This window comes from Ictidomys tridecemlineatus, chromosome 1, assembly GCF_052094955.1.
Source record: "Ictidomys tridecemlineatus isolate mIctTri1 chromosome 1, mIctTri1.hap1, whole genome shotgun sequence".
Lineage (NCBI taxonomy): Eukaryota > Metazoa > Chordata > Mammalia > Rodentia > Sciuridae > Ictidomys > Ictidomys tridecemlineatus.
In genome coordinates, this window is record NC_135477.1 from 102,696,290 (window position 1) to 102,723,953 (window position 27,664).

General features: G+C 34.8%; 1 protein-coding gene and 1 long non-coding RNA gene across 10 annotated transcripts in view; one reads left to right on the forward strand and one right to left on the reverse strand.

The window, feature by feature from the left end:
* Nucleotides 1-4,214: 4,214 nt before the first annotated feature.
* Nucleotides 4,215-27,664, reverse strand: part of Mctp1 (multiple C2 and transmembrane domain containing 1) — a 504,787-nt gene continuing 481,337 nt past the window's right edge. For 8 of the 9 annotated variants that reach the window (XM_078044996.1, XM_005326157.4, XM_078045001.1 and 5 more), the window contains 4 exons: nt 14,040-14,149; nt 9,508-9,617; nt 7,297-7,394; nt 4,215-6,174 (listed from right to left, as the gene is read on the reverse strand). In XM_078044996.1, the coding sequence (XP_077901122.1) occupies nt 6,103-6,174; nt 7,297-7,394; nt 9,508-9,617; nt 14,040-14,149 (390 nt within the window). In that variant the 3' untranslated portion in view covers nt 4,215-6,102. The remainder of the gene's footprint in view (nt 6,175-7,296; nt 7,395-9,507; nt 9,618-14,039; nt 14,150-27,664) is intronic. The other variant, XR_013437193.1, reaches the window with a different exon arrangement.
* On the forward strand, nt 6,169-14,190 carry LOC144376730 (uncharacterized). The gene is made up of 2 exons (XR_013437194.1): nt 6,169-6,911; nt 7,018-14,190. It is a non-coding gene; the product is annotated as an uncharacterized LOC144376730 (long non-coding RNA).

Genomic DNA, 27,664 nt, shown 5'->3' on the forward strand with positions numbered 1-27,664 from the left:
TCTTCTGAGAGTGTATTTATCACTTTACTGATCTAATTCTTCTAATTTTAATTTTCACTGCTTTAAAGTAGATCCTCACCATGTTGGGATAGGGATTAGGAGATTATTAGTAGTTAAATTGCTAAAGGTTAAATGTTTCCATATGTAGTCATGATAAAATGTATTTTTGCTTTCTGACTCTAGAAGTATTCACAGAACCTGAAGAATTACTTGTTCTCTGATGGGTCTTTTCTGATTCAACACAGAAAAGGAGATGGAAAACTGGTAAGATTAAGTGATAGCTACCTTTATCAAAGGTTGTCCCTTAAATGCCTTTGAAGGGAGTTTACTACTGTTATTAAGTTAAGAATTTGTTCTTCTATCATCATTGGTCTGGAAAAAATCCACTTTATAACATTATTTGCAATGTAAATTCAGATGAAAACCGCTTTTTGTTGAGACAATTCTCTGTACTTCTAGTGTGATGGCCATGAAAATGGCTTCATGCTTTTTATATTATTTCTGGAAATGCATTTTTTTCATATATATGCTAGGGGGGAAATTTTACATGTTCAGGAATTTTAAAAGGATACCTCATTGGTCATTAAAAACTACTTCTTCAAAAATGCATAATATTTGACTTTTCTAGATGGATTCCCCTGTGCTTGAAAGATCATACTGTAGTTTATGGGGTCTGAAGTTTGAAGGAGTTCAGGACAAAGGTAAGGAGTAGGTACACAGTCGTGCAAATGTGGGTAGAAACTGATTTTAGTTGCCACTCCAATTACATTTTATTAACAATTATGATAAAATCATAGATGTATCCCTACCTGTGTAATAGAAAGTAGATATTTGTACCTTTGTAAGAATTTTTGTAAGAGAGTTAGTTTGACTTAACACTACTTTATAAGGAACACTATTTTATAGGGAATGTAATTAATTATATATCGTCTACTTCTCTAACAGCTTTAAAAAGGGATCTCTAAATGTGAATCAGATATTGACACTTCCTTCCCCTAGCCTCTCTTGTGGTCCAGCTATTCTGTAATAACACTTGACATTTTCTCAGGTGTCTCCCATAATGCAAAAGACAATAAAGAAGCTGGACCTGGTGGTACATGTCAGTAATCCGAGCTGCCAGGAAGGCTGAGGCAGGAAGAACACAAATACACGGCCAGCATGGACAACTTAAGGAGACCCTGTCTCAAAAAAATTAAAAAGTAAAAAGGAATGAGGATGTAGTTCAGTGGTAGAACACCCCTGGGTACAATCCCCAGTACTCAAAAACCAAACCAAAACAAACACCACACAATTAAGAATGGTTGGGAGCCAGGTCTATTGGTGCAAGCCTATAGTTCCAGCTTTTGGGAGCCTGGGGTAGAAGGATTGCTTGAGCCCAGGAGTTAAAGACCAACTTTGACAACGGGAGACTGTGTCACCAAAAAAAAAAAAAAAAAAAAAAATTAACTAAGAGTGGTTGAAGCCAACTTTTTCTATGAATTTTTCATTTCCTCGAAACCTGTTACCATTTGAACCCATATAAAATCAAATCTCTCAATTTGACTCCAGCTGTTTTGAAATTTGTCTTGGATCAGAAAGTAAATTTGAGCCTATATTGCCATCTTTCCTAAGTCATAGCAGTGATATCTCCCTGAGAGGTCTCAGAATCTCTTCAAATATGGTCCTCCTGAGAAAACAAGGTGATTTTCAATAAGATTCATTGACTCAAGTTGGTTTCTCCTTTTCTCTTTTGAAGCAACAATTGAGAATATTTGTGGTAGGGAAGACTTAACATTGCAATTTTAATTTTGCTTCATATTGAAAAATTTTGACACAACTACTTACCTAAACGATTTTGTTTTACTAAATACAAATAAAGCTTTCTGCCTAATGTAGTAACCCTGCTAATTGACTAGAGCAGAAGAGCAAAGCCATTGTTACTTTTTGAAAAATGGAATAACAATTTTTCAGTGACATTTGGAGAAATACAGGATAGTTGTATAAATTTCTTTTTACAACAATACTGCTTGTGCATTCAATACAACACTTTTTTGGGTTTGGGGGGAATTTTTTTTGTTTAACTTAGAATGTGAATGATCTTTGTCTTATTTTTTGTCTCGGATTTCTTTCTTGAATATAAACTGGGAATGCTTGATTTCTTTTGTGCTTGGTCTGGTACACCTGTGTCCATCTTTTTCATGTTCAACTTTGATGGCTCTCTTTATTATATATGTCTCATTTAAATAGCTTAGATTGGCTTTTGCTTTGTGACATGGGGTGAAAACCATTTATCTTGATGGGTGGGTTAATTCCATCTTATATTTACTATCATGTTAGATGAGTTGATCTCAGATCTATCTTGATTTTTTTCTCTGGATAGTTTTTTAAAAAGTCTCCTCCAACCCCAAACAAAGAATGTGAAAGAAGGGATGAAGCAAAAAATTGAAACTCCCTTAAGATTAATTGCATATTTGGTTATTAGATTTGGTGTGTGTGTGTGTGTGTGTGTGTGTGTGTGTGTGTGTGTGTGTGTGTTTTGTTTTCCCTTTGGTTCTTAATCCATATCCCTTGGAAAAGCACAAATAGAATCATTAAGTTCCAATAAATCTTCATTGCATTTCTACATTATGTAAATACTTTGACCATTTAATTTTTTATTTGCATAATGTTCTTATATAATGACAAATTATTCTTGATATTTCATAAACTTTAGAGATTCAACTGGAATAAGTCTTCTGATGTGATTGTTAACTATATAAATGTAGAAACTGAGGTATAAGAGTAATATTTTACCAAAGAAAACCCTGTTTTTCCAGTGAGTTAATTCAGTCATCCCAGGAAGGAGAATTATAATTTAAAGAAATAACACTATTGTAAGTATTCATTATATTTTTATATGGTTTTGATTCATACTTAATCAAAAGTCTGATTTCTAGATTACTCTATCAAACCAGTGAATAGGCATCTATAATACACACTCATATTAGATATTTAAAGCACCAGGACTTTAAACACATATTCATTTAATAATATCTGAGGCTTTTTAAAGAAGTAAAGTAGTGCTCCTTGATTTGTATTTCTAGAGCTTTAACTGCCTTAGTCTTTTTTGTTTTTAATGGTGAGTACAAAATTCCAAAGCATCATGAACACTTAGGGTCAGTTAACAAGTTTATATACTGAAACTAAGGTCTTTGAGTAAGATTTGTTAATACAAAAGTAGGCTACTTTTGGAAATCCTTGAGTAAGGAAAAGTCTGTTATGGTCTCTGGATAAAGTGCTTACTATAAAGTTTTTATTCACATTTAAATGCAAATAAAAATTCTATAAAAGTTATTTTCAGAAACATATCAGTTAAATTTACCTTTCACTATAATTCAACTTCAGGTTTGGTTTTAATACACTACCATTAGTTTGAACATTGCCTATGACAGGGTCATACAGTAGGTACTCAATAAATATATCACAGAGCAAAGTAATTTAAAGAATCTCCCAATTCACATTATCATAGTATATAAAATAGCTCAAAAATAATTGGGAATTCCTTTAGAATTATCAATGTGAGTCTGGGACAGTACCAATATGAACACTGTTAAATAGTTGTCTCTAAGGTGGAGATCAAGTTTAAAAATATGGATAGATATGCATTTCTTGCAAATTATCAAAATTAATGGTGATAATTTGGAATGTAAATATAACAACTTTCAATGAATTTACTCACTGAAAAATACTGAGGAAAATATTTAGTAGTTCATAATATTTACTATATTTAGCAGTCTAAATAAAATAAAGTAACATTCAATCTCTTAAGATATTTTGAAATATTTGCATCAAAAATCAAAACCAAGGCAGATTAGATAGTTCTTAAGAGAAAAGTATGCCTATGTGAGAAGGGGAAATAGTTAAAATTTAAGACAGTTTCATCCTGTGAGTGTAATAGTTTCAAAAGGCAGTGATGATTTACCTGAATATCACTTTTATACTTAGCCTCAAGCTAGTTACTACTCTCAGCTTCACTGAGTTTTTTTTCCAATTTTTTTTAAATATCTTTTTTAATTGTAGGTGGACACAATGCCTTTATTTTATTTTATTTATTTCTATGTGGTGCTGAGGATTGAACCCAGTGCTGAGCTTCATTGAAGATTCGGGAGAAGCCAAGTGTAGTGTCATTTAAGAATATGCACACAATCCCCCATCCTCTCAGCCAAAAAAAAAGTATTGATTACACATAGAAAAGATTATTTTCTTTTCTATTTAATGCAGTGAATATGTAGTCAACATTATCATTGAACTAAACATCTGAAACTTGATACAATGAAACAAAATTAGTCATGTTAATGGTTACGATTCACTAAATACATCCGAGGTTGTAGAGTATCAGGCTTATAGACATCTGAGAAGACATTGTCAGCACAGACATAAATCTCACACAAGGTATAATCAAGTTATTTTAAACAAATTATCAGACTCTCTGTAGTAACATCAACTTCATGAAGTAATGTTTTAGCAACAAACAGTGATGGTATGCAGAGGTAAAGCATGTCATTTTAAACATGATGCACTAAATAGAGCATAATGAGGTCAAAGCCTTTCTGTAGAAAGATAATTTAATTGACGTTCTTTCAAGCATAGTGTATAAACAGGTCAAAATAGTTCTATTATAAGAAATAGTATTTAACAACATATCTCTAAATAAAAATACTTTTAAAAATCAGCTTTGATGAGATTGTTTATTATTTAAAGAATCTTCCTTTAGCGTGAAATATATATTTTCTGCTTTTCTATATCTTCCAACATAATCCCCACCAGTATATTATTCCCTATCCCAGTCTGTTATTAAGAAAGTAGTGCAAAACATTGTCTGCAGCAGTTTCAACTGAGCTAAAGTTGCCTACCAAGTTAGAGAAGTAAGATTCTCGTTGCCCAAATGGTTTCTTTCTCCAGAGGTACGTTCCCTCGATATACCAGGGAGATAGGTATAAAAGTAAGTCTTGGGAATGCAGTTTTTAAGTATAGATTCTATGGTAAATAGTGAAACATTTTTAAAGGCAACCCCTCAAGCAGTTTATTTTACAAAACAGGTTCTCATGCATTCATATTATCAAGAATTATTTTTTCATAAATGAATGTAATGAAACACTGGCATATCACTTAGCACACTGCATTCTCCTCTACATTTAAATTCACACTAACAAAATCATAGTATGCATTAAAGCATTTCAGGAACTTAATGAAAAATCAAATATTTTTTTCTGTGAGAACACTTGTATTAAATGTTTTTAGATGCACAAATACATAATTTGATAGCAAAAGCAATATGGATTTGTTTTGCTTAGTATTTTTGACAATTGAATTGGGTTGCTAATTTACTAACTTTGGTAGATATAAAAATTCAGATAGGCAATCATTTATAAACCTGGCAGTATTTATGTTATATAGTCCTGGAGAGATTTTAAGTTCTTAGATGGAATGATAGAAGGTTTATAACTTTTCTTTACAGAATCTCAGATTCTCTTGAGGGGTTGAATGTGCCTGCACTCATTAGTTTAAAATCAGCCTAGTCATACCTAAGTAATTTGCACAGGAGTGAATTTCAGGATCTAAAGACAAGATTTACATTAGATTGAAGTGTGTCCTTTTCAATTCAGACTTTGGGATTTGCCCTTTCTTGAAATGTATAAAACATAGAAAAATGTAATGGATTACCTTTCAGATAAAAAATAGTCACATTTAAGAAAAACTTTAAATCTACATAAAATTTAAATGTTAATTTGATTTTAATCAGAGTTAAGCATTTTATCTAATATTCTGGTTCTTCTACTTGTAATTAGAGAAGTGTGTGTCTTCCAGTGTTATCACCCTTACATTTGTTCTTTCGATGTATTATATTATTATCCATGGCTAACAAGACTTTCACACAGTAGTAGTTAAACTGTTATCAAGTTGAGTCTGTACAATGGAAGTATATTTCCAAAGACATATGCCTTTGTACATTATTTACAAATTCTATCATGATAAAAAGGCAAAATAAATAAAAAGCAGAAAGAAAGGAAATGCTGCAGAGGCTGAAGGCTTTTTCTTTTATCTTCCCAAACAGATGCTGGTCTCCTCAGTGCTGGGAGCTGGCTAGCCAAGATTGTTTTTCTTTCTTTTATATGGGCTATGAGAAGGATCTGGTTTCAGTTCTTGGTATTGCACCTGTTTAAACAGAGTTCAGAGAAAAACTGGTCAGGTGGCCACTTTCTGGCAAAGGAAGGAAAAGCAAAGCAATGAAAGACTATGCTGGGGGGGCAGGGTGGAATGCTGTAGAGCATTATGGGATCTGCAGCTGGGATGCACAAAACAATAAGAATGATAGAGCAGAAGTCAGAAAGGAAATCCTGCCAAAAACTTCATGGAACCTTGATGTGAACTTTAGTAATGGGCTAGGGTCTTCGCTGACCATAACATATGAAAAGAAAAACCATCTCAATCTGTTTTGAAGGACTGGATAATGGTACTTTGCAATTTACTGTCTGTTGCATACTGTCTTAATCTTCATCCAGCCCATTCTCATACATATCAAATTAAAAACTGAACTGAAACAGGAAAAAGTTATTAGCTACAACTCACCTTAAAGATTTTGATTAAAAAAAAAAACACCTATTCTGAAAATAGTTGATGGTTTAATGGACTTTAACTTTAAAGGATTTCAAAGTAATTTTAAAATGTGCCCCATTCTTTAAAAAGTAGTCAGCTTCCTCCCCCTCAGTGATCTCTAAAATATGCGTCTTTAAAACTCACTTAAATGTGCATACTCTAGAAATAAATTTTTTTGTCTTAAGTGTCTACTGACAAATTTTAGTCTCATTTAATAGTCCTATTTTCTCCCATCAAGTCATGATGACAAACTCCAGCTGAACTTAGGTGAAAGAGGATTCTTCCTGACAACTCTGGTAGGTTTTTTTAAAAAAAATAGTTATTTTTTTAATTGTAGTTGGATACAATAACTTTATTTAATTAATTTATTTATTTATCTTTTTTTTTTTATGTGGTGCTGAGGATCAAACAGGGCCTCGTAGTGCTAGGCAAGCGCTCTACTGCTGAGCCACAACCCCAGCCCCTCTGGTAGGTTCTTTATGCAGCATACTCTGATTTTCACACTCACCATTCTTTGCTAAATTTTTCTTGGATAACACTCCAAGTTGACTAACTTCCTGCCTGGGAAAATCTTCCACAGTCTTTATTAACTTTACCTGGCTTTTCTAAAACTTTGACATTGAAAGGATATAAAAGTTAAAACTCAGTGCCACATTTCATCAAAGTAATAATTATACATACCACCTGTACATCTGAAGGGACTCTGGAAAGGAAGTCAAGTAGCTCATTGTTATCAATTGCATATGGACTCCGAAGTTTTTTGGTAAATTTATTGATTCCTAAAAAAATGATAGGTCAAACATAGAAATCTCCAAAGTTTGAAGTTACACAGAGCATTTATCTGGCAAAAGTGTTACAGTGATTTGAAGATCTTGCTTATATGCTCACCCTCAACCTTGACTAAATAAAGCAACCTATGTTGCTTTCCTGCTTCTCCACTTTTCCCAACTTAGCTGCTGCTCTTTCTCTTTGCACATTTTGTTTCTTTTTAGCAAGAAAAGCTTTCTGTTTGGGAAACAAATGGGCATAGCCATAAGGAATGATAAGGCTCTGATGAAAATTGTCTTCCTGTATTTTTAGATTAAGATTGTTAAGGCAGGAAGTCTACTTGATTGGCTTTCCCCTTTTCAAAAGATACATATTTTTTGTGGGGAGGTTTTGCCCTTAAGCAAGCTAAGTGCCTAGAAGACACATGACCTTGATTTTTTTCAAGCGTTAGGAGAGGGATTGCTATCAGCTTTTTCTCAAAAAAATAGTTGTACATGAAATCAACACACTGACAAAAACTGAAACAAACTAGATCATCTCAACTCTTCTTCATGAAGTTCATACAGAATGAACTGGAATCTTGACTTTGGTCTCTGTCTTACCATGTAAGAACTTTCTTATATTTCTGGCTACCTACCATTGAAAGAATATTCTTGTTTTATTTCATTTGATGAAACAAGAGACCCAAACGCATTCTCTAAAATTACTTTTAAGACAGCTAGCCAGTGAGGCCCCATAGGTTACATAGCCAGATGTTGGCCATGACCTCCAGTTTCTAAGAACCTGGGGAAGTAGGTTGGGTTGCTAAGGGTGTTTAGTAGCAGAGATGGCTTGGCAAGTGTGACCCTATTAGGTTGTGTTAATAAGCTACCACACATGATAATGTACCTTGATTCCTTCAATAATAGAACATCTGCTTTAATATCAGAAAGGAACAACAGATGAGGGCTTGAATATACAATAGAAAATAAGAATATGGTGGAAATGCTTCACTCCTTGTATAGAATCATAATTGAATTTCTGTTAATTATAGTAATTAAGATAGGAAAAAATAATCGTCACCCACCCCATGTTTAAAAGTGATGGTAAGGGGTTGGAAGGCCTGCTAAAGATGGTCCAAAAAAGAATATGGAAATGGGAATCTTAAGAGTAGAGGCCTTGGCAACATTAGACCTCAGCTTACTTTATTCCAGAATATTTCTTTTAAGGTCTTGAAAACAGAGAATAAAAACTCCCTTTAATCTCTTTCCTTTCAGTGTAAACATGTTTTCTGAAGTTAAGATCCATTGGTATTCTTTGCATTTTACTTTAGCAATCTTAGATGTATGTGTATGTAGGCAAGGACAAGTAGAGACTTACTCTGCCCCATCTTGTTTATATATATCATTAATATTGTAGTTTTATATGTTAGATCTTAAAGACTGAAAAGGGGATTTTGTAAACCAAGAATTTTGTCAAGAAAGAAGTGGGGGTGACACATTATAAAGAATGCTGAAATAAATTGTCTCTTAAATGGAGCTAGGTATGTAGGAATTGTTAGCATGCAGCAAAATCATTAAAATTTAGATTTAAAAATATCACCTTTCAAGTAGCTTTTTGTAGAAGCATTCTTGTTCATTACGTATAAAACAAGTATTTTTGTTCCTAAGAAGCCTATAAATGCCAACAACCTTTCTCCTGAATCTTAAAAGTGACCTCTTAAATAGGCAGCCATGTACAGTACCATGTTTACATACATTTCCACAAAATAAAGTACCACAGCAAAAAAGCATATTGTCCTAAATGGACCATATGGATCAAAATGCTCCTGTTTGTGTGTAAGTAGTAAAAATAAATCAGAACAGTATCTAGACAAAGCTATACTTTGATATATGAAGAATCTGCACAACTACACCTTTATAGTATGATAGAGCCTATGGTGCCAGATAAGAAAAATGCATTTTGCAGGTAGACCTAAATCTTTACACTGTTGTGATTTTTAACTGACCTGTCTCATTTCATCATAGAATAGCCACATGACCATAAATATAGTGAACTACTGAGAGTATAATTCATCCCTTAAAAATAGTTTATTCTTAACAGCTAAGACACTTAAAAAAAATTTTAAAAAGACTTTTTACTTACCCCAGACAAGGACAATGTATCGTAGTGGAACGAAGTACAGGATGATTGTGAACACACAGAGGGCTACAATGGCCAGCCAGCTTAAGAATGGAACAGTCCAGTTGAAAGTACTAAATGAAAAATATAACACGTCAGCAATCTGAGCACTTCATACCTTTTTCAAACAAAGATTAAAATAAATGTGATTCTGACTAATTTGGAACCTAATCAGTCTGCATTTTTCTCTGGAGTAGAAGCCAACTGTGGTAAGCTTATCAGAGGACACAGGTTACTCAAGATTTGCTCAATTCCATGAATATAAAAGCCTACTTGGATTGTAGTGGACAACTTCAGAGTCTAATCACTTGTATTCTTTGAAATCTATGTAATTCACTTATCAAAGAGGAACTAACATTCTGTTACCTAACTCTTTAGCAAATGGCTTAGTGAAAAAGAGCTATTGTACTGTTTGTGTGATTTCCCCACATGGTAAAAAGATTCATTTTTCTCCTGCTAAAACTAATACCCAGCCTCCTTTTCTTTGTTTGTTTTTTGTTTTGTTTTGTTTTTTAGGAGTGGAACGACCCTGGGCAAATCCCTCTACCAACCTTCACTCAGTTTTTCCCACATTGGAAATAAAATGTTTCTAGTAGTTGTCTATAGACACAGTTCTTATACTTTGATGTAAACCCTCTAAATTTTAGAATTCTTGCTCAGTTATGTTTCAAATGGAATTATAAATAAGGAAACGGGGACAAAGCAATTAACCTTATAAAACTTTACCTGCTATTATTGCCCTTCTCCTCAGGAATAGATAGGTAATTAAGAAATAACATCAGCATTGCCTGTTATTCTCCCTCTAGTACTTTGGGAGAGAATGGCACATGATGGATTTGTAGGATAAACTGAAAAGGGAATACAAACTGGAAAAGTATGCTTATAGTAGGCTGGGGCTAATGGGTCTGTAGTGTTGCTATACTGCTGGTGATTGATAACGTGGAGGACTTGGTCCCAGAGGGCTACAAGACAGTAAGTATTGACAGTAAGACACGATAAAAGCAGAAACAGGATCAATGAACAAGAGTAGGGGATGTTACAAAAAGTAAGGAAATGGGGAAATGATTTAGTGGAACAACAAGGAAAATGAAGACACACACAAAAAAAGATGATGTAGAACATTTTTTGAAAGAGTGTAGAGAATCAAGGAAATGAAAGATGGAAAGATTATATTTAAGGCTTTCTGTGTAGAAGTTCTGTGATGAATCTCAGATAACAAAATTTTAGAATAAATAGAAATGCATTGAGCCTCTAGATTAGATATACAAATACATCACTATTTACAGATACACCATTGAGTTTTTTTGAAATCTCTATAATGTTCAGTACCAAAGAGAAACTAAAATATTGTGTGTACTGAGTCTAACAGTAGTTTGATGAAAAGAGCCAAGAAGTAAAGAGATCTATATTCAAAGCCTAGATTCTATTGTATGAGTCAACATCTCTAACCCTAGGTTATCTCCTTTAGAATATTAGGATAGCTTCTGTTATATCAAGAAAGATTGGTTGTGATGCAGCATGTTTATGTGATTCAAGGTGATCAGAGATAATCAACTCCAGGAGTCTAAAGTGTGTCATTTCTTCCAGTGAGAAGGACTCCAAACACAATTCAGAAAATACAAAATTTACTTCTTCTAATTTCTTGGTAATGCATGTTATAATCATTTGAAGTGGGGTTTGTCCAGGGCAGTTTTGATCCAATGAAGGGTGATTACTAAGAAATTTTTTTCCTATACTATACCTCAGCTTAACACATAAGAGTTGTTCCTTAGCTTTATGTCTTTTAGCTTGCTTTTTTGTGTCTCCCTAGGTTAATTGTTACCTAAAATTGTTTGTTCTAGTAAACAATCCAAAGTTGGATAAGTTAATCCAAAGTTGGATAAGTCAGCTGTCCTGTTTTCAATAACCCTTGGATTTTTGGCTTTTCTTTGTTTTTTCCTCTTATGGTCAGAGTGAGCATCCTGAGACTGTGTCAGTAGGTAAGGTTCATGCTTTACTTCCTTGATGGACACCTGTGCTTTCCTTGCTTCTGCCTGCTTGTGGAGAGAACAGAAGGCTTTCTTTCCTACGGCTCAGTTCAGAGCCATCCATCACACCACTCCATGTGTGAGGGCACAGGCACTTCGCTTGGAAAACCTTTCTTCTGGGCAGCCCCACTGAAGGACTCCCTGTGTTTTTCTTTCTCTTATTGGAAGGATAGATGGCAAAGAATCCTCACCACTGTAGCTAGTGGTAGGGAAAAAAGCTTGCCCTTTTCTGTTTCTACATTTTGCATTATGGAATCTAAATCTAGAATATGCTCTTCCCCAAAAAAGAGTTGCAATTCAAGAAAGTTCTGGAATGATTATTTAGTAACAAGACATGGTATTTATAGAGATTTCATTTTGTGCTTAAAGATCACTTCTGAATCTGCTTTCTGGATGATGTTTTTAATCTTATGTGACCCCAGGGGAACTTGCTTTTTTGGTATCCAAAATATTGTTTTACAGAAGATATAGCTCCTGTAAGACTTACTCAATCTTATGCCATATTCCTGTACCTCAGCATGGAAAATTCTACAAAGCCCAGGTTCCCCCAGAGCTGGTCCACCTCCAGACTCTGATCATATCCTTCAGCTAGCCATCATGTTCTCTGTTTGAGTCCTCCCACCATTGAGAGTTACAAAAGAAGCTTTCTTTCCCTCAGGTGTTCACTAGTCTGATCTCAGAGCTGATCCATGGTCTTCTGGTATAAATGAGAGGTTTCCATCACATTATCAGTATATGATGTACTCCGTAGAAAAGTAAAAAGAATGCCCCAAATTTAGGGCTACCAATGCCCCAAATTTAGGCCACGCTATGCTTCAGTGGATAGGGTAGAGAGTACAGGGAACATTCTTAGAAATAGCACAGGGAGGAAGAAGGAGAGAGAAAAGGCGTGGGAGTGAGTCTTAAAGTCCAAGGCTAAATATTGTTTAGGGGTACATTTGCGAGTGAGAGAGAAAGGACCAATGAATGATTCACACCTTTTGTTTAAATAATTGACCCCTTTCAAATTCTGTGTATGTCCAAGGATCTAAATCTGCAGAATACTTTAGGTTATCAATAATAAAGATTGGTGTTTAAACTAAGAAAACCAGGTTTATCCAGATACATTGTACCCCTTCTTGACTAGATCATTAGCAACCATTACACAGGCCAGTTTCATGTAGTTTATGAGACCTTAGCATGTCTTCAACTCATAACCAATTACTGTAAATTCACCTTGTCGTTTTCTTTTTTTCTAAATAAACTTCTTTTTTCAGGGGAGGGGGTACTGGAGATTGAACCTAGAGGCAATTTACTATAAAGCTACAACCCCAGCCCTTTTCAGTCCTAAAAAGGACTTGAGACAGAGTCTCACTAAGCTGCCCAGGCTTACCTTGAACTTGAAATCCTTCTACCTCAGCCTCCCAAGTTGCTGGGACTATAGAAATGTACCACCAAACTTGGCTAATTTTTAAAAATGTATTAGTAAATAAAATAATAAAACAATAAGATAAAGTAAGTTTCTTAATTTTATGTTAGCTCTCAATGAAGCTGTATAAAAAATTAAGATTCTAATTTTTTTTTAAAAGATAATTTTTTAATATTTATTTTTTAGTTTTCGGTGGACACAACATCTTTATTTTATTTTTATGTGGTGCTGAGGATTGAACCCAGCGCTGCGAGCGCGCCACCGCTTGAGCCACATCCCCAGCCCAAGATTCTAATTTTTAAGTATAAAAATTCTGTGATTTTTTTCTAAATGACAAAAGTTTATTTTATTGATAATTATGATCTCAGATATTTAAACTAAAATATCTGAGTTTAGGGCCGTGCATGGAGGCCTGTAATCCCAGTGACTTGGGAGGCTAAGGCAGGAGGATCACAAGTTCAAGACAACCTCCCCAATTTAGTGAGGTCATAACCAACTTAGTGAGGCCCTGTCTCAAAATAAAAAAAGTACAAAGGGCTGGGGATATGGTTCAGTGGTAAAGCACCTCTAAGTTCAATCCCTGAGGTGGGCGGGAGAAATAGAGTATAGGAATATTTCTGTAGGGTGCTATACATAATATTTTTTTTAAATATAGAGTAACTTGAAACTATAACTAGACCAATAATAAAATACAAGTGTCTTCATTACCTGAAATCATCATTTAGCTTGATTTATTTTTTTCTATCACGATTGCATATTCCATTTAAGAACAAAGTCTTTCACTGTGAAAAATGTGCTAAAATTTAGGACGGTGTTATTTCTTCAAAGCTACAAGTATGACTTCTTTCCAACCAATATGTTCTAAATTTCAGGGAAGAAATTGACAGAACTTTCATAAAACCAAAGACTGGCAGAAACAAAGTAAATGATGATGAAACTGAGCAATAGATCACCCAGAAGGAGTATGTCCTGCCCAAATGAATGTGGCATTTCACCCTTCAAGAAATAAATGGATACCCTGTCCCACAGAAGGCCAGGGCTCGCATGTCAGCATCACTCACTTCTTTATCCTTTCGCCAAAGGAAGCCACTTCATCTAGGATGTTCTGGACACTCACACATACCTCCTGGATGGCATAGATTTTATTTATAAATCCCTTTTTTTCACTGTCCTAAAATGCAATAAAAAAAGAAATTCTGTATGAATAAAATATATCCTTTAGTGCTTGAATTCTTTGCATTGTTCCTCATATTTAAAACTTAAATAAACTTTCTATAGGTTAGATGGATAATTGAAGCTTATGAAAATTTCAGGATATTAGGGACATGAGGAGGAAGAGTACCCAGCATCATAGACCTGTGCTGCTATGAAAATGGTTGTGACCTAGCAGACTTGAATTCTTTTGTTCTTAGGCTGATTAAAAGAAACATTGAGGGAGTTGGGGGATAGGGTGTGAAAGAGAGGAAGATCTCAATATTAGCAAACCAGTGGCTCAGAACCCATCAATATTATACGTAGCAAATCCAGTTTTCTTGACCCTACCACCCATAGACCCATGTTTGGTTGTGGCTTCAGATAATTCAGCAGCAGAATATTCTGGGTGCAAATGAAACCTGTGATCAATGAAAACTGCAAAAAAATGACAAATAACAAATCCATTAAGTTGACACTTCCTAGATCAAATATACACTAAGCTTAATCACCCACTGAAAAGTAATACTCTTACTCAGTAGCATATACTATTAGTCAAGGTTCTTACTAAATCCCCTTTCCCTACCCCTACCCCCCCCCTTTTTTTATATAGTTCATCCTAAAACTTGTGCAGAATTTAAGCAAAGCTGGTGCACTCCAGGGAAGAGGTGGGTGGGGATTGAACACAAAGCACCCAGAAAGTGGTGTGAGCCTAAGGGAAATGTGCATATTTTGTAATTTTAAACCCAGAAGAAGAAATAGTGGTGGCCTTTCACGATTGAAAATTCTGCTTAGTAGCCTGGCATCACAGGCACTTGCCTAGGCTGTTTAGTGGAGACCATCCAACCCTGATTCCATGACTCTATTCCTCCATGCCAGCTTGAATATCTATGGAAATATAGATCCAATTTCATTACTTTAACTTCTTTTGAACACTTGCATACTATGCCAGAACACTTGAGACCTCATGTGGCAGTTAGTGCTTGCTGAAAGCAGCCAGGAAGCTAGAATAATAATGTCATGTTGCACATTTACATACTGACTTTCATTTTAGAAGAGTCTAAAGCACTTTACACTGTGAACACTTGGCCAGGGCTGGCATCCTGCCACCCAGAAACCAAGGGCAAGTGAATCAAAGTTGTGTGTGTATCCTCCTAGGACATTGCAGTATACGTGGACCAAGGACATGAAGACCAGTTTTACAATAACTTGATCTTTGGTAAATGTCAATTACTTGGAGCTTTCATTTTATATTTAATTACCATTATTTATCTTGCTTATGCCAAAACAGATTTTCAAACAATGAGGTAGATGAGACATACAAAACCCAAAACAGTATAGAAAGCAATTAGCTACTCCGCATTCCCCACTATTGTCAAAATTCACTTGTCATGATAGACTTGGATGCATCAACTGCTTATCTTCCCCCCCCATTTAATAAAACAAAATGCATTAATTCTACCTATGTAATTGTACACTTTAGAATGAAATGAATAACCAGTGGCTGTTTGTAGTTCCGTTCATAAACAACTACAAAGTTGGTCGGCATGATCCTTAGTGTTCTCATCTCAAGTATCAACTAAATTAACTTATGTCCATAAAGCAAAGTGCTCTTATAAGTGATTTTTTCTGTATATAGCAAGGTCAGTTGGAGGGCAGGGTGGGCGAGTATATGATAGTGGTAGACTGCAATGCTTAGTATGTGCAAGGCCCTGGGTTCAATCCCCAGCACCACAAAAAGAAAAATGAGTCAAAACCTGCTGATTGTACAATGAAAAGTCTGTTGAGAACAAGATTTATTCAAAATTATGTGAAAAATATTTTCTCACAACAATAAAATATATAATATTTAGGTATAACTTAAGATATATACAAAATCTATATGAAAATATGGATATATCATATTTGTATAGTATAATACTGAATACTAAATTTTTTCCCTCCAGTATGAATGCAATTTCAAGCAAATCCCAAATGTTTGAAGAGAATATGATGATATGTTTCTAAAATTTGTTGGGAATAATAAATAAGTACAGCCAAGAAATTTTTATAAAAGAGAAATAATGAAAAGGCATTTAATGGACCAGATACTTAAGTAATTAAAGTGAGATGTGGGCACATAGAGATTGATATATAATGAGTCACCATCATAAAGAGGGAAGTGTCATGTTACTGAGCAATTATGTCCACTATTTGAACAAAATTATGTTAAATCCTACCTTTAATAGAGTCTCTAACCTATTTGAGATAACCCATATCTACCTCAATATTTACTTCAAATAGCTCCAAATACATTCTAGGTTAATTTTTGAAAGCTAAAAATAAATAATAAAAATATAATATAGGATGGGCTGGGGTTGTGGCTCAGTGGCAGAGTGCTTGCCTTGCACTGGCGAGGCACTGGATTCAATCCTCAGCACCACATAAAAATAAAAACAAAGACTGTGTTGATGTATACCTAAAAAAATATTTTTAAAAAATAAGTAAATTATGTACTCACCTTGGAATACAAAAGAACTTTCTAAACATGTAAGCTCTAATAGAAGATCACAAGGAAATATTTGATAGTGATAGTTACATAAAATCATATCAAGTCGTCATAAATTTGGAAGGCTGGAGCTAGGCGTATAGTTCAGTGGTCTGGTGTATGCTTAGCATGTATAAGTTCCTAGTTCAATCTGCAACACCACTCAAAATTTTAAAGTCTTAAGTAGAAAAAAATTTGAAAGAATATGACAAGTGATGAAATGATGTTTCCAATGTATTCAGTAAACATCTGAAAATGTTTCATTGAAGTTTTGTTTATAATGCCAAAAAGAAAAATCAATAATATATTGGTTGGGATTAATTATGAAATAAAAATCATTATTATTTAATGAAAACAAAAATGCTTATGATCTAATAGAAATAAAAAGTAGGAAGTAAATGTGATATAATTTTTTTTTTTTTTGGTACTGGAGATTGAATGAGGAGTGCTTAAACAATGAGCCACATCCTCAGCCCTTTTCATTTTTTGAGACAGGGTCTTGCTAAGTTGCTTAGGGCATCAATAAGTTGGTGAGGCTGGTTTTGAACCTGTGATCCTCCTGCCTCAGCCTCCCAAGCTGCTGAAATTATAGGTAGGCATGAGTCACCACACCTGGCAATATAATTCTATTTTTTAAATGGCTGTTAGGGGAAAAATGAAATGAATGTGTCAAAATATTCAGATAATGGAAGTTTATCTTCTTTGTGCCTTCCTATAATGATTCAAAGCCTGCAATTAATTTTTTTCCTTTATAATCAGAATATTATCCTGATTTTCTCCAATATTATTGAAGGAATTTAGAAGAAATAAATTAATTAGAAATTACTGAGCATGGTTTTACTGTGGTATTTTAATGTGTTTTTCTATTTTTAAAGTAATTTGGGGGGAGAAGTATAAATCAGTGGTCATTAAGCACTGCAAAGTGATTTTTAAAGAGCTCATTCAGTCCTCTCAACCATCCTACAATATATTTTTCTCCACAGAAGAGGAAACTGAGGCTCAGGGAAAATGACAGCTTGGATTGGGATTGCAACTGGCTAACTTCAGTCTATTCTTCAAACTATGTGACCATCCTATTTTATCCAGGAAGTTTTTATTTCCTCCCTAGAACCCCAGTATGATACACAAAAAGAAAAGATTTGAAAATGTTCAGAAACTTTTTAGATAGCACCATCTACCCTTGATACTCATCACGCAGATAAAATCCAGAAACTAGATTCAAAGGTGGAAAGTGAACAGCATCAGATTAGATGCTAACAGGATGCACAAATATTAAATATGAAAACTTCATTAGTAGGATGTGTCATGTTAAGGTATCTCCAAAGACTATTTTTAGTAGATACTTTAAAACCTAACTGTTGATATATGATTATTGGTTAATATTCTTTAAAAATCAGATCACTCTTCGTTGTCTTTGTTTCTCCTGTACTCTCAGCCCACTGCCACTCCTTGTCTGGCCACCAAAAGACAAAAATAAGATGGTCTCTCTGTAATGCTGGCAAAGTTTTGGAATGTTGGCAAATGCTTTCAGGTAAAAAATTGTATTTTAAAATCTTTCATCAATTTCTATATTCCTCCACTGTGGTCTCTAACCAATGAAGTAATTACTCTTTATATACAGTATATGACCCAAAACTGCAATGGGTAATGGAATTGCTCTGTGTTACATTCCACTATTTCATACTTTTTTTCCCTAATGTACAGTACTTTATTAGTTGAGAATAAATTGGTACATTTCTTTTATTGTTGTTTTTGCCTTCCTTTATAAACTGGCTTGGATGAAAGAAATATCATAGGGTAGTCAATCATCCAAAGGCTTGGTAGTGACACTGGTTTCTTTAAAAAATGTATTATTAATATTACTTTTGAAGATGTAAAAAAATTACCCATAAAACAGCTATAACTATAAATCTAAGATCATGTGAGATTTCTATTGCACAACTACTTTAATTCTGTACATTTTTAAGAAGCTTATTAGACTTTAAATAGTCCATAAAACATCAATAAAAACAAAATTTAAATTAGTGATTTTCTAATATTTGCCCATTTTATGACTATTACATATCACAGAAAGTCAAGCTACATTCTGTCAGAGAAGTAGCTACTTTATAGCTACTTCTTTGAGATTTTTAGGAAAATCTAAAGACCTAAGCAATTAATAGGAATACCTTACTTATTTGGAAAATCCTGTCCATTGACTTCTAAGCCAAAATGACAGATGTCTCCTCCCCTCTTTCATTGATTCCGTTCTGAATGGGACCAAGAAGCCAAAGTGATAGGCATCTGGGATGTGTATTCTGGGACTGACTCATGCTGAGCTGCATCCTGCCTTGGCCATTAAAGCATTTAAGTGCCCTGCCAAATGGTCATTGTCAACCTGTTGACATCATAGAAAGTGAATCTGTTGAACGCCTGGGCCGTATTGCTTACTTAGTGGGTATGTAGAATATGTTTGTTCCAAATATCACTATTATAAAATTTTTTTTTCACTTTCCAGGCTTGAGAGAGTGTCTTTAGAGTGAAAGGGAGGAGGTATTAGATTTTATGACAACATAACAAACATAAAATAGAACAGTACTAGCAAACCAAGGCATATGGTCACATTATTTCCTGGGGGATGTATTCAAATTTGAGATTCTTCTACCCCAAAGAGCTAATCTTGATCATTAATTTTGCTTCTTTAAATCTTTGCTATATAGAAGGTTATAAGGTTGTTACTTGCTGAGACATAATTAGTTTACCAATAACTACATCTCTGTGGATAAGTATAGCTTCACAGAACATGAAGTCCAGAATTGTGCTTAGAGTGTTTGTTTTCTATTATTTATTTTCTATGCTAAATATAGCTTTGGTCCACCAATTTTTCTAGTTTATCAGTAAAATGCCACTCAGTTCTACACATCTAACCTATGGAAAATATATTAGATATGACATATAGATTAGATGAAGAAGTGATCAAATATTTTCTCTGTGCCAATATGCTTTCTTTTTCAGATATAGGAAACTACATTTCAGCCCAGTATCTAGAATACTGAAATTCTCACAGAGAGCAACTTGGCAACTCAGAGCCCCTTGGCTACTGAATCTTATCTAAGTGTCTTACTCAGTTCTTACTATATCAAATCTTATCCAGTTTACTTGGTGCCTTGGCTCTTCTCCCTATACTATCCTTAAAAAATAGGAGAGTTTCATTGAGATACTGGATTCTGAAAGATATGAATGGTTAAGAGCCTAGATGGACACCATTTAACAAGACAGTATATTTTTTTTCTTAAAACAGTTTTCAAAAACATCTGTATCTCAGGGTTATAATAAGAACTAAATTAAATGAAATGCTATATATAAAGCTTCTAGAATAATTTCTAGTACAAATAAACTATGAATATAATTCTTTAGTTTTTTAAAAAAAGAATTGAAATTATTTTTTTTCATTTTGGCTTATATTAAAAACAAATTTTGGAAACATTAGAGGAAATTTCCAACTATATGAAGCCTTTTATTACATATTTAGTTTTGCTCTAGATGATCCAGTGTTGACCTGCCAGATTCAACTTTAGACAGTAATGATAGATTCTTTATGTTACATAGAGAATCCCTTCTTTACCTTCTTACTTAGCAGATATTTTTGTTTTTGTTGTTTTCCTTCCAGAATAAGTACTTTCCTGATCTTAGTTTTTTTTTCCTAACTCTGTTGCAAAGTAGCCTTATGTTCTTCAGTGCTTATTTTCTGCAGTGCAGTTTATAATAGCCTTGTTGCACATTTACACTTAACCTTAAAAATGATTGTAAAGTTACAAGAATTTAGATAGAAATATCACCTGGACTGAACAGTTTTTAAAAAGTCTTGTTTTGGGAGTGGGGGGGTGGTAATTGGGGATGGAATCCAGGGATACATTACTACTGAGCTACATACCTAGTTCTTATTTTTTGAGATACAGTCTAACTTATTGAGGGTCTCGCCAAAGTTCCTGAGGCTGGCCTCAAATTTGAGATCCTCCTGCCTCAGCCTTCCAAGTCACTGAGATTACAGTGATGTGGCACCATGCCTTGCCAAAAGTAATTGTTTTTAAATAACAGCTGGTACTCTGTTATGATGAGAGCCAGAAAGGAAAGGATAGAGAAAAAAGAAAAGGAGAAAAGATAGGACAAAAGAGGAGAAAGGAAGAGGCCAAAGGGAAAGAGAGAGAAAGGGAAAGAATGAAAATTTGGAGAAGACACACTTGGTCGGACAGGAGAATGAGGATTCCAGGAGAGGTATGAGTGAATTTGAGCAGGGAAGGACAGATACCTTGGATCAGAAACAAAAGCAAAACAAATACTTCCTAACCATGTTAGCTTCTAATTAAACAAAAATTATTACCTGTGAAAGACTGTATGTAAAATACTTATTTTTTCTAGTAAATGTAAATAAACCTTACAAAAGGCCTGCACAGGGGTGCAGATAAACCTGTTGTCTGGGGAGAGTTCCCTGAAGCCAAGTATTTTAGACACCCTCATCATATAGGGCCTAAGGAAGGTGCAAATATCTAGTCCTAAGGATTTAAGAAAACTCATTCTAACTGTCCTACAAGTATTTGACAACTCTTAAAAGATGGAACTATACATTGGTCTCACAACCTTTGACTCAGTCTCCTTGCCAGCAGGCAAGAAGTACAACTCCTAGAGAAGGGCCTTGTAGATGATCTGTCCAGGCTTTTGTCCCAGGAGAAGCTCTGCTTTCTGATGCACTCCAAGTGAAAGGACCAAGAGTCTGGCTCCAGGCTAACCTTGATAAAAGACACACAGAAGCTCTGAGGCTGCTATTCCTAAGTAACCAAGGAGAAACATAAATAACAAAAGCTACTATCACCCAGAAATGCTAGGATAAGAATTTGTGGGATAAGAATCTTGTGTGAAAGCACAAGATTACAGTGGCCAGGGACAAGTCATTGTCTGTACTTAGACCTAATTTGGAAAAATAAAAATAAAAAGATTAAATAAGGTGGGTCCTGAAATCCCTTCAGGTTTTATTTTGCCATTTTACCCAATAAGATAGTAAGGCTATGGAATAACCTCTGTCCCCCAGAGTCATTTGAAAGATTTCAAGACACTGCTGGTAGGTTATCCTGCGGTTTCTATAGGTGCAGTCATAGAAATGTGGAGATTGTTTCTGAATCCTAATAGCAAATGTTGGGATAGGTTTTCTTTATTACAACTTCTAATGAAAAAATTGTAAATGCCTATGTTTGTTTTTAAAAGCCTCTTCTAAAGTGTTTCATTTTCAAATGTGTGTTTAAATATGTTTTAAGTTCAGATGCAGAGCTAAGAGAACATTTGAGAGCATAGAGAAGGCAGTTCTAGATAAGCATAATCTTATTTAGAAGATGATTAAATTTCTAAATAATTGGCTCTATTTCTGAGTGGTTCAAATACTGCCACTCATTTCCTTAGCTACATGGTTTTGAGCAATTTATTTGACTTCTTCATCTGTAAAATTGGAGAAATAAAGGAAGATACCTTGTGATCATTAAAAAAATTATCTAAAGCATTTACCACAAACATCTGGAACATAAGTACTCACTAAATTAGTCATTAATATTATCAATAACTTGAAGAAACTGAAAAAGGAAATAGTCTAACCTTTAAATGTTAATTTTTATTAAATTTTAATAAAGACGACAGAATTTTCTCCCTTCTTATTTATAATTCTGGAATATTATTTTATGTTTATATATTGTCATATGTGTCTCATATTATCCTTACAACAGTCACCCAAGGTGACCTGAGTTATTCTCATTTTCTGCTTGAGGAAACTGAAAGCCTATTATCTAAAGTCTCACACTTCTACCGTAATTTGTGCTCACACGACTTTGGTAGCTCCAGTTATATTTTTATAAGTTTATATGTTTATATATTTTTACCTGAGATTTGAAAACTGGCATCTGAGTAGAAAGAGGCCATCTGTTTACAATAGTCCTCACCCACTAAAAGTTGAATGTCCTCTTCATGCCTTTTGTCATACTCATGTAAGACACATGCCATTATCATATATATCATGTGATTTTTATCTGTCAGTGCTTATGCAAGCAAAACATTCCATTAGAATCAGAGTTTTGTTCCTCAACAAGCCTCATGGCTGAACCAGGGCCGAATTCTCTAATCTTAAACAGTACAAGCTCTGTAGCCAATCTACTTTCTAGTGCAGTTTTTGTTTGTTTTTGTGGGGCTGGTTATCATGTGTGGGCCTCACACATGCTAAGCAAGCACTGTACCACTGAGCCATACCCCTTGGCCATTAGTGCAGTTTTTAATCAAAAAAAGAAGCTTTCTAATATATAACAAAAGGACATATACACAAGGGGTGGAACTTGTATAAAAACAAAAAGGTTTTCTTAGATTTTAATTTAAAATCATCATTTACCTTTTTAGGACTCTATGCTTCATAAAACACTTTTATATTTCTATTTGAGATGCCAGGGGCAAGTGGTTCCTCCATTTTACACATAAGGGAACTGAGGCTTGGAAAAGCTAAGATGTTACTAGTTAAAAAGAGTTCCCAGCACTATAATCCATGTCTCATGAGTGAAAAGGGAGTTCTTTTAGGTCACTTTCAAAAAGCCATCAAGTCACACATGATATTTTTTTACTACATTGTTTTAGATATTTAAGCTTGGCTCTTCCCAAAAACTAATCTTGAGTCATAATCAAATTGTGTGAGAAGGAGTCATATTAGTATTATAAAAACAATGTTCTTTGTGATATCTCCAAAACCAAGTAAGAATTATTTTGTGAAATCCGGAGGCTATTTTTCTTTACAAATATTTTACAAGACAAATTTGTACCTTTCTAAAAAGGCACATCTGTTATAAATTATAGAAAGAGAGAGAATCACCATCCTTTCTCCCATCTGAGCTTAAAAGAGATTTGTTGACATATTCTAAGGCCGGCATAGACAAAACAGCACAGGAAAGAGGAGGCGGTCAGCAGGACCAGGGTTTGGCTTTGTTTAAACTAATTCCACATGCCCCATGAACCATTAGCTGTTTTTTATTTCCTGCTCTAAAGATCTGTAGTGAAAATAATCTGGGATAAGGAAAAGCTGCGCTTATTTTTTTTTTTCCCCAACAAGATGCTGTGTTAGCAAATAGAACATATGAGCCACCTTCAGCAAACCAAGGTCTTTAATAATCCATTTTTCAAACACTACTGGTATTTCCTTTCCAAACAAAGATGGACTGTGACTGGAATCAATTTCATCATTTGTATGGTTACAATTGCCAAGTTTCTGGAAATAATCGCCATTTAAATACTGGATAATATTTTTTATATGAAGCCAACAACAGTTTTATTGCTATTTAATTTCCATGATTTGTTTGCCTGTTGTAAGTTTTCAGTGTTCTGAGAACATGATGTTTGGGGATAGGGAGAAGTCTTAAAAACAAATCAGGAAAAAAGCAATGTTGAAGTTGTGTTAATGGCCCGACTTGAATCCACCAAACAAGGGAAATGAACATTAGGAAAAATTTTCCTTCACCATTTTGGGCTTTTCACCCTCAGTTTTCCTATAAAAGGCACAATAATAATAATAACATCACCCACCATTTTCAGATTGGACATAATGTGAAAAATCAAGAACAGGGCTGAGAACTCAATTGTTCTCCTTAAAAAGATAATAGGGTTCTTCAGTGAAATTCGACAAAACAAAGGTAATGTCAGTAAATAAGGAGCTTGGCAAATCTGGAAGGAAGTAAGCCATCTTTCTCTATTGATGCCATATGTAGCACATACCTGAATAAGAACTTCATGCTCTACGGGATACTGCTGATATATGGAGCAGGCCTATCTTCTCAACTCCTTCCTGACTGCAGACTAAAGCACTAAATCAGGCTCATTCTGAGGTCAACATGGAAGAAAACACCTAAGGCCCACTTTATAATTGTAGCATTGTTGAGAACTTACTTATATGGATGATGATCTCTGTCAATGAACTTGGGGGTGGGTCAGGGTAAAGAGTGGGAAAAGGCGAGATAAAGATGGTTGTAAACTCTTTCGAGTTTCAAAATATTACACCATAGATAGCTATTGCTTTAATAGGATAAAATAAGTTCTTAGAAATGGTGGTTTACTTATCTGCATTTAAAATTCCTGTATGTAAAATAAAAGTAGAATGGACATGAATTGAGACTATTATGTACTTTCCTGGGCTTGTCCTAATCAGGTTGATGTGAACCTGAATCCTGATGTATTTTACAAAGTATGTGACCTGTGTAAATTACTTAACCTTTCAGATACTCAGTCTTTCCACTAGTAAGTTAGAGACAGTGTCTAGTAGTGTTGACAAATTGTGTACAACAGATGCATTCATAGATATTACATAAAGACTAGTTCAACAGACATGGTTATGCACATGTACCTATAATCTCACTATTTGGAAGGCTGAGGCAGGAGGATTGCAAGTTCAAGACCAGTCTAGGCAACTTAATGAGACTCTGTCTCAAAAATTACAAGATATTGAGGATGTAGCTCAGTGGTACAGCACTTGCCTAGCATGTTGTAAGGCTCTGGGTTCAATTCCCAGTACCAACAAAATAGACACACACACACACACACACACACACGCACACACATATTCATTTCCTTCCACCCAGTAATTGTCTTTCTTCCCAAAAGGTAATATTTTCCTATTTTGAGTTCTTCCTTCCTTTTCCTGGAATTTATGTTGAGAATCCTACTTATCAGATAATTCATTTTATTCATATCACCTACTCATTTGAGCAGTATTCTGTTTAGCTAAACCTCTTAATAAGTACTTATTGAATAAATGAATATCAACTAAATATCAGACACTGTTATAGGTTCTACAGGATACAAAGATATGCAAGACAGCACCAAAATATATATATATATATATATATATATATATATATATATATATATATATATATATATATATATATATATATATATAAAAGTATCTGGGGATAGTAGGCTCCAGGGATACAGTGATATGCAAGATGGCACCAAACACATAAGTAAACAAGCAAGAAAAATAGCAGGACGTTAAAAGTTCAGTGAACCACTGGACAAAGGTACATATTCTAGAGAAGGACCCAGTGTTCAGGGTGGGCTGCTCCAAAGATGAACTCTGTAGTTGAAAAGTAGGTGTTTAGGTCAGGAAAACAGTAACTCCTTTCGGTCTTTCAAATAGAATAGAATGCAGGGAAGTGGCTACACAGGTGATGGAAAAATTGAGAATCAAATAGAGTGTGGCAGATTTTGGCAATGCAGGAAGCCATTGTCAGAGGGAGGTAATGCTACTTACTAGAGTCTAGGTACTAGACCACATGGCCTGACCATGTGACAGGAGCCAAGCCATGGAAGTCTTGGCAGTATTTGAGATTATGGAGAATCTGTCTGTTGGGAAGGTGAACCACAGACTCAGCCACTTAGACACTATTAGAAAATGCCCCAGAAGCAAAGAGAAATATGGGGAATTGGAAAAATTGGCCTCATTTTTCTCCTTCTTCCTTCCTTCCAATCTTCTTTTATTGTGAATTGAAGATGAGGACAGAAAGAGCATGCTTGAGAAAAAGTAGATGAAGAGTTGTATTTTGACAATGAAAAAGTATGAGGTGCCTATTGGATATCCAGGAGATGATAGCAATAGGTGGAAGGATGTTTGAGTCAGGGTAGGAGATACTGATTTGAAAATCCTTGGTATTCAGAAGGTCCTTAATGTCAAAATAGAGTCACCCAGGTAGGGAATATGGACAGAGAGCACCAAAACAGCTCTGGGGCCCAGCAAAACTTAACTATTGAGCAGATAGGTAGGAACCAGCAGAGGAGACTGAAAAAGACTGAAGTGGGAGAAAAATTAGAAGGCACTATGGAAGTCAAAATAAAGGAAGTATTTGAAAGAGAGAAGGATGAACTCTCAAACTCTGAGAATTCAATAAAGACAAGAGAAAAATGCCAGTGGATTTGGCAAATGTATATGTGACCTTAAGGAGCAATTTCAGCTCAGTCGCTGGGACAGAAGTTGTGGTTGGATTTAGCAGAGTGCAATTGCAAAGTGGACACACTCACTGTAGACACCTCTCAAAAATTTTGCTGTAAAGGGTTGCTATGTAATGGGGAGAGAGCTGGAATATATGTATGTGGAATCAAGAGGCTTTTTAAAAGATAAATACCACAGCCTTATAACTGCAATCAAGATTTGTAGCTTAATAATATTCCTAGGTGATTCATATGCACATTAAAATTTGCGAAGAGATATCTTAGAGTATATTTACTTGTTTTTGAATGACTGAGCAGCACAGAGGAAAAGGATGTTGCAGAAAATGAAGGCTAACGGCAGCTACAGTTTGCAAAGAGACGAGACAGAGGGAGAGGCAAGGATACCTTTTCCCCAGTGACCAAAGGAAAAAAGAGTAGTGAAGATAAAGGAGGTCTCAGCATTGGTGTTAGGAAGATGCAAAGACCTGAGTGTTCTAATCGCTTCTGTTTTTCTCTGTGATGCAGGAGGCCAAATCATTAGCCAAAAATGAACAGGACAGAGGCTGCTAGAGACATCAAGTGTGAAACTGTTCACTGGGGAATGCCATTTTTCCTCTCAGGGCTGTTCCCAGGCCCTGTGGGGTGATTTATACCAGTGCTGCATTGCCATATTCACTATTGATTTTGCATTTCAGGCCCTTCCACTACCTTAATAATATTAAGAGTTTTCTCTTTCTTGTCTAGTCTTTTATTTAACCCCCTTTTACAAAGCATACTGTACTGTTGAAAAGTCTAAATCAACATGGTATTCAATAGCCAACAAATTGTTCCTAAATGGAAAGAGAAGACCTTTTTTTTTTTTTTTTGATGAAGACTACATTTGAACGAAGACTACCTTCTTCTCCTGGCCCTCCCTGCCCCAGCAGAATGGTGAGCCAGCCTGGGCCAGGTCTGAAACCTAGCAGGTACCACCAAAGAGTGAGAAAATATGCT